Consider the following 13,646-nt stretch of genomic DNA (forward strand, 5'->3'; position numbering starts at 1 on the left):
TCTCCTTAGCCAAATGGAAGCTGTCACCTCAACATAAGGTGGTTAAACAGTGAATTAATGAAATAATCTGAGAGACAGATCTGTCAGTCTTCTTCCCTTCACATGCTTTCAGGGATGAGTCAGGATACCTTGTGGAAAGCTGTAAAGGAGACTCAGAGTCTGCACAGCTCTTGTTAATGAAAGTTGAAGATCTCCGGTCTCAGTGCCAGCTTTTATTCCTCACCTCATAATAAAGTGGCATGCTGTGCCTTCTTGCAGATGAGAGGCTTTGATCCTGGACCCTACAGGACATAGCTAATGTCATAAACACTGGCAGCATCCGCATGACTTCATTTAGCCTTTATTCAATATTTTGATAGTGACATGACATCACATGCTACTTATGAAAGTAGAACTTTGGATCTCCATATGATAAGGCTGATTAAATTATATGGGTAAAACAATGCAGAGTTCAGAATAGGATGGGAATTGGTTTGATTTTTCCTCTGCCCTAACCTCTCCCTCTGATGCTACTCCTCACCAGTTCTGATCATGGGACGCCTAGCGGGATAGCAGTATGCAGCACGCAGCACGCAAACTTCTGTCACTTCATTATTTTAATTCAGCCCCAAGACTCACAACAGCGCGAGACGAGTGCGTGGGTCAGAGAAGTTAGCGCGTAGTCGCTACCTTACGACGCCGGTTGTCAGAGCCCGTGAAATAAACAAATCCATGTGCAATCCTTGGAATTACTACTGAACGCGTTTGGAATTTATTCAGTAACAATGTAATATACCCGCGGTTGTAAAGGAGGACGTGCAAAATATGAAATAGAAATGTGGATTTCTACATGAGTTTTCTGTGGAGAGAAGGTAAGGTTGTCTGTCATGCCTTTGCTTTTACTATAGGTAGGCTACCGTTTTGGGATGCGGTTTTCCTTGAGCCATAATATTGGTAACACGCAGTGTTACTGTCTGTGGTCAATTGAATGATTTCAGTGTTGAATCTAAGATGTTTACTCGAACGCAGATCGCTGACAGTCTGCGTTTCACGTTGTCACATCGCTGCGCAGCAGCCGCGACTACAGTGATTGCCATACTATTGAAATGTGACGAAATGTGGGAAATAAAAACAGGTGCCTGATAGCAATGGATTACTTTTAAGTCGCCTAAACAGTGTTGTGTTATGCAGTAGGCATCGTCACACATCGATTTTTAAAATGCCCAAGAACGCAAGCAGCATTGTCTCTTTCTCATCTTCGAAGTTGATTTTAATGTGTCATCGATCTGGCTGCTGTGTTGCGCATGGTAATCCTTGAACACGTTATGCAGTCGGAGTTTACAGTGATGACATTTAGTGGAGCAAAGCTGTTACTGAGCCTGCATACTCTGCATCATATAGGGACAGCACAGTGCTTTGCTATTGGTAGGCTGCAGCGGTGCGCACAGAGTGCTGCAAGTTTTATACTCCTAAAATGAAACGCAGTGGGCTGCATTAAATGCAAAATTGTTCAATTTAGCAAATGCCTGATATCCTTTGAAACACAGCTGTTGTTAGGTTATCCTGTTAATAACATTTATTTTCTCTTTAGGTTGAGATTCTGCAATGCTGATAACCACTTTTCAGAGGAACCCAGGGGTTACAATGGGTCATATGTTGTTTTTTGGATGTAGCTGGATGTACCTTGCCGTCTCCTTGTCCACCTCCTCTGAGCAGGTAGGCATAACATACATTAGTTAGTTTATTTCTGCTGGTTTTATTAGGAGGATTACCTACGGATGTCCGCTACTGAAATAGAGTTACTACTCTCTTTGTACAGTACAAACACACAGCACAGGTTCAGTGGGGACACATCTAACCACAAAGACCACAGACGGGATCACTTTCACTGATTCAGTCCAAAAAGACACATTAGTATCAATATCAGGTCCACATGCTGTTGTGGTGTAGTCCCAGTAGGATGTCACTATAGCCTCAGACAGCGGCAAGCGTGACAATAGTCTGTCAGTGCTACTGCAAAGTTACTGAAGAATGACGCCATTAGAGACAGGCAGGAGTTCTCTTTGCCTGTGCAGAACTATATATATCTGCCCATAGCAGCACCTAATGGAAGAGCTGGCAGAAACATAAAGCTTGTTTAATCTCCCACAATAGGCCGAGTCCCACTTTGCCACTGGCAGGTTAGTTAGTCAAGGCTGTGGATGAAGTGCTCGCTCTTTTGGTATGTTGGTCTGTAAGTGTATGACCAGAATACATTGAAACCTGAGTGCACATTTTAATTGTGAACTTGGAGAGTGTCCTCCGGTGTGAGACCTGTGTGTGTGTGTGTGTGTGTGTGTCCGTTCGTGTGGGTGTGTGTGTGAGAGAGTGAGTGAGAGATAGCGAGTGAGAGGAAGAGGTAGAATGAGAGAGAGAGAGAGAGAAACAGATAGAGAGAGAGAGAGAGAGAGAGAGAGAGAGAAACAGATAGAGAGAGAGAGAGCGAGAGCGAGAGAGGGTGAGACAGAGAAAGCTCTTATCTTTTTATGGACTGAAGGGATGGATGATGGAGCCAGCTGAGCTAGCACCAGGTATTGGTGTGGCATGAGCAAGGTCTGCTTTGAGGAGGATTGGATTTCTGCCGGATACTCTTGTCGCCATCCGTCCGTTCACTCATCTTTTCCACTCACATGGACTGTCAAGCATGTGGCAAGTGTCACTCACAAAAATTGGACCATATGCTGGATATATAGACTAGACTAGACTTACTGTTCTTTCCACATGGACTTAACCCAGCGAGAGAATGATTAGTCAAAAAGGAGAAATAAAAAAAGGGAATTTCACCAAGTGTGGTAAATCACAACCTCGGCTCGTACTATTGCAGAGGTGACCTAGTTATGCGGCATAGAAAAATGTTTGTTTTCTGAAAGTGTAAGAATAGTGAAGAAGTAAAAAGAGATCAGATTGATTTTGCACAATCACTGATGCCTTTGATAGACGCATATAACCAGGCTGTTTACTCTGACCTGCCCACATAGTGGTGTACAACTCGAACCAACCATGGCAATGGGAGCCAAACTAATAGTGAAGGAAGGTAATAATAGAGTGCTTAGTCTATAGGCAATCATTTTACCTCACCTTTGTGGACTGTTTGTAGAAACACATTGTATTCTGACAGGAACAACAAAGTCTTAAGGACAGTACTTTGCTCCCTGGTCTGGTTTGAGTAGGGATTTCGCAAGTCTGCTGAACAAGTCTCACAATAACCTGTAAAGATAATATTTGCTCTTCCCTCGCTTAACATTTTGCTTTGATTTATGTGCATCCGAGATTGGCCCACAGGGCTGTGAAACGGGCTGTAGGTTTCAACAACGGGGAGAGAGCACACCGGTGTCAGGACAGGTGTTTCCAATATCACTTTCCCACCACCGTCCCCATTCATCTGCTCTTACTATTTGCACCTCGCTCGCTCTGCTCTGCAAGCCCAGCCCCCTAAGTGATCTTTCTTTCTACCTCCCTCGCTCTGTTTTTTTCTCTCTCTCTTTCTCCACCCTCTCTCTTTCTTTATGTATCTGTCTCCCTCGCAGTCTCTCTCTCTCTCTCTCTCTCTCTCTCTCTCTCTCTCTCTCTCTCTCTCTCTCTCTCTCTCTCTCTCTCTCTCTCTCTCTCTCTCATCATTCTGCTGCACCTATTTCTTCCACTCTTCCACACCTGTGGCTCTGAGGCTGAGGAAGGTTCTGAAGTGCACAGGCAGGTGGACAAACAGATGGGCAGGGCAATCATCCTTGTAAGAGTCTCCCCCTCCCCTCTCTCTAGCTTCCTTGTTCCGGAGAACGTGCCAGTTCAAGGGCAAATGAGTGAAGTAAGAGCCCCTAAATTGAGCACATTTTGAGCTGCAGCCTTTTTGCCAGCACCCCTAAAAGCTCACATCCACACAAGCAGATGTTTTTTTGACTCTGGGCCGTTTTTATGAAAGGGTTTGAGAGTGTATGGATTGGTCCATGTCTGTTGGAAGCCTGTTTGCTTCCACATTTCATGCATTCAACGAGTGAAAGGTACGGTGAGAGAAAGAAAGAGAGGGAGAGTAAGAGAGACAGTGAATGATGCAGAGAGTGAGAGAGAAACAGAGACCAGCAGAGAGAGAGAGTGAGAGTTAATAAGAGTGAGAGACCAGCAGAGAGTGAGTAAGTAAGAGTGAGAGATTGACAGGGAGAGAGAGAGAGAGAGAGAGAGAGAGAGAGAGAGAGAGAGAGCGTGAAAAAACAAGGTGGAAATCTTTAGATAAAGGCAAACAGAGAATCAGAGATAGACAGAGAATGGCACACAGACAGGGAAAGAGAGATAAAGATACAGAAAGAGAGAAAAAGTGTGAGCGAGAGAGAGAGAGAGAGAGAGAGAGAGAGAGAGAGAGAGAGAGAGAGAGAGCGTGCGCTCCGCTGCCCTGTGACCCAGTGGGTTCAGGTAGAAGCTGTCGGAGCAGCTCATGTGCTTGAAAGCTTTCCGTCTTGGAGCTCACACAACCACAACACCTCCTTCACACCCTCCTTCATGCTCGCCTCTCCTAAGCCCCCCTCTCCTCTCCTCGCCTCTCCTCTCCTCTCCTCAAGTCCGCCACACAGTAAATTCTGCAGTGTTAAATCAACACGTAGCTAGAAGGACCGGTTGTACTTGAGTGTTACATTTGACTCTCCCAGTGTTGTATTGTACTCTGGCAAATGTTCAGTGCACATCAAACCTGTGTGACACAAATCTCCTCCCTGGAGGAGACTTCCCCTCTGCCCTTCTATGGGCAAACTGAAAAGCAAATGTCACAAAAAATGAGGATAATATGCTTGTTTTTTTCTCAAGGCTAAAGTCAAGGCAAATAAGTTCCTGAAGTGGCAGTTTACGCTCTGCTGCTTGCATGGATCATGACAAGCAGATGTAGGATTAGAGCCTTCCACCTCATTTGCTTTGGTTATTTTGCAGCTTTGCAAGAGGGATTCCTGAAATGGTTAATGCGTGTGGACGTAGAAATACTGTATACAACTATAGGACTAACGATTTGGGTGTGCTGGTGCAGCTTGCTAAGGCACCCGCCCATATATGGATCTGCATGCCCGTGGGGACCCAGGTTTGAGTCAGTCCGGGGTCATTTCCCATCCTTACCCTTTCCCTCTCTTCCCTTCACTTCCTGTCATCTTTCATACTGTCCTGTCAAAATAGGCTTCAAAAGCCAGATTAGAAAAAAGATGGATTTTCTGGATTACTGTACGCTACTTCCTTTTGTGGTGATCCTTATCCTCTATGGTATTATTATGTAAACCTGACCCCAATGCCCTATTGGCATGAAGGTACAGCCAACTAAGTCAATGCTCCCCACTGTTCACCCCCCCTTAAGTCTGAGTGATGGAGGTGAAGAAACACAATGTTACCATCTCGTTTTTAGACTTTTGCATGTAATTGCGGGGCATTGTTATTGTATGTGAGCTGAGCCACTGATCAACACCTTGTCTCTGCAGCGCAAGGGAGCTGGGGTCATTCAGTGCATATTAACCCGGCCAAGAAAGACTCCCTTCTCTTTTGTCAACGCTGCCACTAACACTGTGGACACATGTCAGCAACCCATTGGGGTCAGCCCGAGTGTGTGTGTGTGTGTGTGTGTGTGTGTGTGTGTGTGTGTGTGTGTGTGTGTGTGTGTGTGTGTGTGTGTGTGTGTGTGTGTGTGTGTGTGTGTGTGTGTGTGTGTGTGTGAGAGAGAGAGTGTGTGAGTATGTGTATGAGTATGAGTATGTGTATATGTATGTGTATGTGTATGTGTATGTGTGTATGTGTATATTCTAAAGGGTATGCAACTATGTGTGTGTGTGTGTGTGTGTGTGTGTGTGTGTGTGTGTGTGTGTGTGTGTGTGTGTGTGTGTGTGTGTGTGTGTGTGTGTGTGTGTGTGTGTGTGTGTGTGTGTGTGTGTGTGTGTGTGCTAGTGTGTGTTTGTGCTTGTGTGACAGTGCTGCTTGTGTGACAGTGCGTATGTACACCCTCCCCGACCTGTAGCAATGTCAGGCATGGTGTGAAGATTTTCGTGGAGGTGTCTGGAAGCTGGATGAAAGCGGGGGCCTACCCTTGTTTGAGTAGAGGGGAAAACAGTGGCGCAGCCTCTCAGTTGTGTTTGAACAGCTGACACTTAAAATAGAGCCATGGACAGAAGTAAGGGCCCCAATGCAGAGCAAGCAGGCATGCCATCCAGGCAGGAAGGGTGGGTGGTGGTTGTATAGTTGGATGACCTGGGGTGGGATCTGATGTGGTGGAGGCATTGGGTTAGGATGAGTAAGGGAATGGGTCACTCCAGCAGGAAGGGTGCTCGGTGGTGTGGGTAGATAATAATAATAATAATAATAGTAATAATAATAATAATAATAATAATAATAATAATACTTTCGTTTTATATGGCGCCTTTTAAAACACCCAAGGTCGCTTAACAAGTTATCGTGTAGGAATGTGTGCGTGTGTGTGCGCATCAGTGCGTGAGTGTGTGTGTACGTGCATGCAAGTGAATATGCTTGTGGAACTAGCAGCCATAAGCCTCCAGGAAAAGATGTGTCCGTAGCCCCTTAATGCACGCCGTACCTCCAGTGGCACGCTGTAATAGTCATAGAAAAGTTAACTACCATACATCAGACAGGCCCTGTAGTAATGCACTACGACTTGGTCATTGCCATACTGGTAACAGCAAATTTATAATGCCGTTTCTTAATGGGTTAAGGTGTTGTTTAGACATGGCCAGTGAAGGGGGATTCTGGATGTGGTCGGGCAGTTTGTTCCAAAGAATAGGAGCAGCTACATGGAAGGCTCTGTCACTGGTGGCCTTGAGCCTGGTACAAGGGACGACCAGCTGGCCCTTGGAAGAGGACCGCAGGGATCTTGAGGGGTCACAGGGGTGAAGGAGGTCTGTGAGGAAGTGGGGTGCCAGCCAGACCATTGAGGGACTTGAAGGTTAGGAGGAGGACTTTATAGGTAATGCGTGACTTGATGGGGAGCCAGTGAAGCTGCTTGAGTATGGGGGTGATATGCTGCCAGTGTTTAGTGCCTGTGCTGTGAGGATCCTGGCAGCAGAGTTCTGGACATATTGCAGTCTGTCTAAGGCCTTGTTGGGTAGACCAAGCAGGATGGCATTGCAGTAGTCCAGACGGGAGGAGATGAAGGAATGAGTGAGTCTCTCTAACTGTCTTAGAAAGTGAAGGCCTGAGTGCAGATGAACTTGAGTGGGCTGGGATGAGATGATTTGGAGCCACAGGGTTATTGGGATGAGTGAGTGGGGTTGTAGATGGGACTCGGGAGGGAGGGTGTATTTGTCTATGCGCTTAGCTGGACAGAACAGCTCTGGTAAACACACATACCACACACACACACACACACACACACACACACACACACACACACACACACACACACACACACACACACACACACACACACACACACACACACACACACACACACACACACACACACACACACACACACACACACACACACACACACACACAGTGACCGTGGATGAACCTGGAGCAAAGGCTTGTTACTTTGTGTGTGTGCTACTCATCATCTGCTTGCGCAGTGGTGATTTCATTATGGCTGCTGCAGTCCTGTCTTGCCCTGCCTCCCCTGTCATGAGGTCTGACTTGATCTTCTGGATCCCGGCTTCTTGGCAGTCGTTTATCGAGGGCTTGGAATCTGGGAGATGAGTGTGCCTTTGTTGTGTGTGTTTGTGTGGAGGATTGTTATTGTTTGGTGAGAAAATATCTGCCGTGGTGCGCTGGCTGCTAGCCGCCGGCGTAACCTAATTTGGCCGTAACCTCTGGGCCCTATGTATAGTGGTGGGGTAGGTGTGGTGCACTGCAGTGTGGTGTGAGAGCTTACACCTCTCTGCCCTTTAAGCCCCCACTTAAACACACACAGACTGTCTCTCTTTCGCTCTCGCTTACTGGTGCACCTCCAAAATCAGCTCGGTGCTTCAGTCAAAGGTTAAAAGATCACTTATCTACTTTTCTGCGCAAACATTTACCTTCTATTCCCCCTCTCACTCTGACTCCAGCCCTTCAACCCACCCCCTCTCTCCTTCTCTCTCTCTCTCTCTCTCTCTCTCTCTCTCTCTCTCTCTCTCTCTCTCTCTCTCTCTCTCTCTCTCTCTCTCTCTCTCTCTCTCTCTCTCTCTCTCTCTCTCTCTCTCTCTCGCTCTCTCTCTCTCATGGACTCCCTCTCGCTTGATCTCTTGCTCTTTCTCCCTGTATGATCTCTCACTCAATTTCTCTCTATATTTTCCTCTTTGTTTTGTGCTCTCTCTTCTCTCCTCCTCTCCTGGCTTCCCCTTGCTCAGGGCCTGTGGTGAGGCCATGGAGCTGGTCAGAGGTGGTGTGTGAAAGGCTCTTTCATACAGCGTTACAGTGTGGCTATTCACTCACCACCACTGTAAACAGAGAGGCTACCTCTTCTGCTGTGCTCTTCTCTCCTCTTCTCTCTTCTAATCTCTTTGCGTCTGCACGCCGACCTCCGCCAATCAGTTGGCGCTAATCATTTCTCTTCCTCCGTCCCTCCCTGCCTGCTTTCCTGCTCTCTCCCTGATTCCATTCCTATCGGAGATGGGCCTCAGATCAAGCAAGGGAGTGAACAAGGGAGCTAGTGAATGAGGAAGAGAAGGAGATCAGGATTGAGGGACAGAGGCCAAGGGAGGGATGGATGGATAGAGAGCTTGTGAAGGAGGGATACAAGCTAAGGCAGAAGGTAGAGGCAAGGAGTGCATCTTAATATGGGACCTTGCCTCCTCCACTTGCCTCCTCCACTCGCTTCTCGTCATGATGACATCACTGACAACAGCATTACATTTCAATATCTTGCAAAAGCTCAATTGTAGAGTCTTTTTCTCGTTTGCAATTGTTAAGGTGAATGAAAAACAGTCCCTCAAAAGTTGTTGTGGCTAGGCTGACAGCTGGGAAACTTTATCGTTTTCTCCACGGAGGAGGGGCCAGGAGGCGGGGCGAGGAGACAAGCGCAAGTGGAGGAGGCAAGGTCACATATTAAGACGCACTCAAGGAGGGAAGGAAGACCATGCAATTTTAAAGATGCTCCTTGGACTAACCTGAACAAAGGTAGATGCAGTACCATAGAGATGGAGAACGAAAGTGGTACACTACACTTGATGTTTTTCTATTTTTCTTGATCCCTTTTTATCTGTGAAGAATCAAAGCCCTTTGTGCTTCTGTGATTGCAGTGTTTTACGCAGCCATGTACCGATCTGTTTTTCCTATCCTGCGGTAATTTCATATTCCTGTTTTTGTTATTTTGTTATTAGATGGATACGCCTGTGCAAAAGCCCACTGCCTCTTGCCCACTTTCCCCCTGCCACACACGCGTTCACACACACACACACACACACACACACACACACACACACACACACACACACACACACACACACACACACACACACACACACACACACACACACACAGACACAGACACAGACACACACTCACACACACAGACACACACACACTAGTCGAACGGCATGCAAATATTGTTGAATCGTAGCTGTAGCTGACACGGTTGCCGCTGTCTGCCCAGTGGGGTGCAGTTTTGATTTGCAGTCTGTGGTTGGGGGTTGGGGGGGGGTAACTCTGCTGCCGGTTAACACCCTCCCAGAGGTAGCTCACTGTTCCTAGACCCCTATCTGGCCTGTCAGGGTGTGTGTGCATCTGTGGGTGTCGTGTGTGTGTGTGTGTGTGTGTGTGTGTGTGTGTGTGTGTGTGTGTGTGTGTGTGTGTGTGTGTGTGTGTGTGTGTGTGTGTGTGTGTGTGTGTGTGTGTGTATGTGTGTGTGTGTGTGTGTGTGTGTGTGTGTGTGTGTGTGTGTGTGTGTGTATGTGTGTGTGTGCGTGTGTGTGTGTGTGTATGTGTATGTATGGTTTTGTATGCTTCCTTGCCTTCGTGTGTGTGTGTGTGTGTGTGTGTGTGTGTGTGTGTGTGTGTGTGTGTGTGTGTGTGTGTGTGTATGTGTATGTATGGTTTTGTATGCTTCCTTGCCTTCGTGTGTGTGTGTGTGTGTGTGTGTGTGTGTGTGTGTGTGTGTGTGTGTGTGTGTGTGTGTGTGTGTGTGTGTGTGTGTGTGTGTGTGTGTGTGTGTCTTTGTGTGTGTGAGCGTGTGAGGACTTGGAAATTGTAAGCAGTGACCCACACCCTCCTCCTCCTCCTCCTCCTCCTCCTCCTCCTCCTCCTCGATTAATATCAGATATGATTTCCGTTCCTGGAAAGCCTGTGGCGTCATGGAGTCCTGCAGACAGGCAGGCAGGCAGGCAAGCACAAACACACACACACACACACACACACACACACACACACACACACACACACACACACACACACACACACACACACACACACACACACACACACACACACACACACACACACACACACACACACACACACACACACACAGACACACACACACATACATACATATAGATACATAGACATGAACACATACATGTGCGCACACACAGGGACGGTCTTAGAGGTGGGCCGATACGAGAGGGGGCGGCAAGCCGGCGACACAGCGAAACTGTGTCCGATGACATCTTGAAAATCGTCAAATAGTGCTATTAATATTACATTTCATCACAAGTACCACAATATTGCAATAATAACATGGTATTATCGGTTTTATCAGCAGCTATAAGCGATGAATCCGTGGCGGGGTGGCAGAGGGGGTGTCGCCCAGAGTGCCAGTCATTGTAGGTTTACTGCTGCACACACACACACACACACACACACACACACACACACACACACACACACACACACACACACACACACACACACACACACACACACACACACACACACACACACACACACACACTCCTGCTCTTTGCTCTGTCACCCCAACCTTCAGCTCCGATGTGTCATCCTCTCCAGGACAGCAAAAAGCGAGGATGACCAGCATAATCAACTAATAGCGACATGGCACAGGTCTTGCCAACGTATGGCGTGTTTACAAGTGTTTTTTTTTTGTTAAACACACAAGCACCAATTGGAATCCCCGCTCCCTCCCCATTAGCCCCCAATTTCTCGCCATAGTGAAAGACAGGAGGGTTGTCTCTCCTAGCTTCAAACCATCTGACTTCACATGTAGACTAGACGAGACATGGCCCTGCCGTGGTTCAAATGGTAGGGCACTGTACGGTTATGCTGGGGACCCGGGTTCCATTCTGACCCGAGGTCATATCCCTATAATCCCCCATCGCTCTCTCCCACTCGCTTCCTGTCACCATCTCATACTGTCCTATCAAAATAAAGGCACAAAAGTCCCTAAAAATATATATACAGAATGTATACGTATATACAAAGAGACTAGACTAGACATATTTACATTTTTATAGGCTCTGACTCCCGTGAAGGGAGTGAAACTATCCTGACTTATACCATTATGCTGCATCTCGCCAAAGTACACGCAAGAGCGTTTTCGGTTTCCTCACACAACCACCTGAGGCTCGTGAAAGTCCGCATCACCATAATTGGAAAACATGACGAATGTGGGGGATACTCAGGTGCTGTTTCCTGCTACGTGGAAACGCAACATGTGGATAAAAAAAATCCTCCATTGTAACAAATGCGTTTCAGACCCCTAAACAGGATATTTTTTTCTCCTGCTATTTTTTTCTCCTGCACCTGGATTTTTAAATATCTGCTACGTGGAAACGGAAGGCCAAAACCAATGCAAAACCAATACAAGCAGGAGAAAAACATATCCACATATAAAAATATCCAGCTACGTGGAAACGGCACCTCAGATCATGCATGACATCGTGAAGACGAATGCGAAACATACTAGGTGGCAAGAGTCAGCTTTGAGTTAAGCACCATTTTTTTTTCCACAGTGTAGATTTTGAGACAGGCATGTCCATGGGCACTGCGCAAACCCCACAGCAGTGGTTTGTTTCTTTTGTATTTTAAAAAAAATTAATTCAAGTTTGTGTTGTGATTCATGCAAAGAAGCGTAACGATTACTACTGAATAGTATAACATGCAAATCCAGTAGGACGAATGTAATGTGCATCCAGACCGTGAAGGCTTTGGTTATATCGCCACCCTTCCGCTGTAGGGAGGCTGATGTCTTTGGGCACTCTGTTATCAGCGATGAGTCACGGCCTGCACACACTGCATCTGGGAGAGGTTTTTTTTATTCCTTCTAGGGCTGCACGATTATGGAAAAAATCATAATCACGATTATTTTGGTCAAAATCATAATCACGATTATTTTGGTCAAAATCATAATCACGATTATTTTGGTCAAAATCATAATCACGATTAATGATTTTTGCAGATTTTTTTGAAAATTATAACAAGATGAAATATAACCAAGAATGAATTACATACGGGATAAGCGAAATAAAATTAATTGTAATAATTATGTAAAGGCAATAGCATGAAACTTAAGTGGACAGATTTCTGGCCGGAGACACCAGCCTGTCAGTATGTTCTGGCTTCAAGGACGCTCTCAAAAGTAGGTCACTATTGCCACGATTAAATCACGATTAAAATCATGAGTTCGATTTCACTATTTTATCACGATTTTGATTATTTTTCGATTAATTGTGCAGCCCTAATTCCTTCCTTATTTATTTATTTTCTTCTCAAGGAGCCACAGTGCGCTTTTCACATCCTCCTTAATGCCTGTTCACAGCAGAGAGAGAGAACACACACACACGCACACACACACACACACACATGCACACACCAAATTGAAACCCCATGAATTAACAAACAAACAAACAAAACACACCTACTTTAAGATGATTTAAAGTGTCTTTTTTGGACAGCCTGTATATACATGCAGTTCGAGGACAGCTGGTGGACATGTCTGTTTTTCATGAGGCTACTCCATAACCGCTCCATTCTCCATTCTCCATTCTCTGCTGCCGACCAGGCGGCCAAAATACTGGACAGCGTTCAGCATTCAGAGCTCTCCTCCTCTTCTGCCAAGCCCAATATCATATTAGGGAGATACCTCTCTCTGTCTCTGTCTCTGTCTGTCTGTCTCTCTCTCTCTGTGTCTCTCTCTCTTTCTCTCTCTCTCTCTCTCTCTCTCTCTCTCTCTCTCTCTCTCTCTCTCTCTCTCTCTCTCTCTCTCTCTCTCTCGCTCGTCCTCTTTCTCTCCTCTAATTTTCTCTTTCATATACTCTGTTTCTTTATCTCTCTCTTCCTCTGCATGGTATCACTCTCTCTGTATCGCCCCCATCCCCCTCAACACATGCACACACACACACACACACACACACACACACACACACACACACACACACACACACACACACACACACACACACACACACACACACACACACACACACACACACACACACACACACACACACACACACAATGTCTTTTCATCTTTCAGGTCTCTCTCTCTCTATCCTTTTATTTCTCCCCTCCTCTCCTCTCCTCTCCTCCCTGCTCCCCTGCTTTGGGTGGTATTGATGTTTTGAGTTATGCTTGAAAGGACCATTAAATGTTAAGACAGTAAATCTAGCTCTACCTGCTGGGCACTGAGGCAAGTTTAAGTTAGCTGTTCCCCTAACACACACTCAGCATGCACCCATGCACGCACGCACACATTCTTGGAAATACACGCAAACACTTACACAGGCACA

The 13,646-nt window shown here is 46.3% G+C and overlaps 1 protein-coding gene across 2 annotated transcripts in view; it reads left to right on the top strand.

The window, feature by feature from the left end:
• Positions 1-539: 539 nt before the first annotated feature.
• adamtsl3 (ADAMTS-like 3) overlaps positions 540-13,646 on the top strand; it is a 182,801-nt gene continuing 169,694 nt past the window's right edge. For both annotated transcript variants that reach the window (XM_063188098.1, XM_063188100.1), the window contains exons 1-2: positions 540-851; positions 1,571-1,695. In XM_063188098.1, the coding sequence (XP_063044168.1) occupies positions 1,585-1,695 (111 nt within the window). In that variant the 5' untranslated portion in view covers positions 540-851; positions 1,571-1,584. The remainder of the gene's footprint in view (positions 852-1,570; positions 1,696-13,646) is intronic.

This window comes from Engraulis encrasicolus, chromosome 22 (assembly GCF_034702125.1).
Source record: "Engraulis encrasicolus isolate BLACKSEA-1 chromosome 22, IST_EnEncr_1.0, whole genome shotgun sequence".
Lineage (NCBI taxonomy): Eukaryota > Metazoa > Chordata > Actinopteri > Clupeiformes > Engraulidae > Engraulis > Engraulis encrasicolus.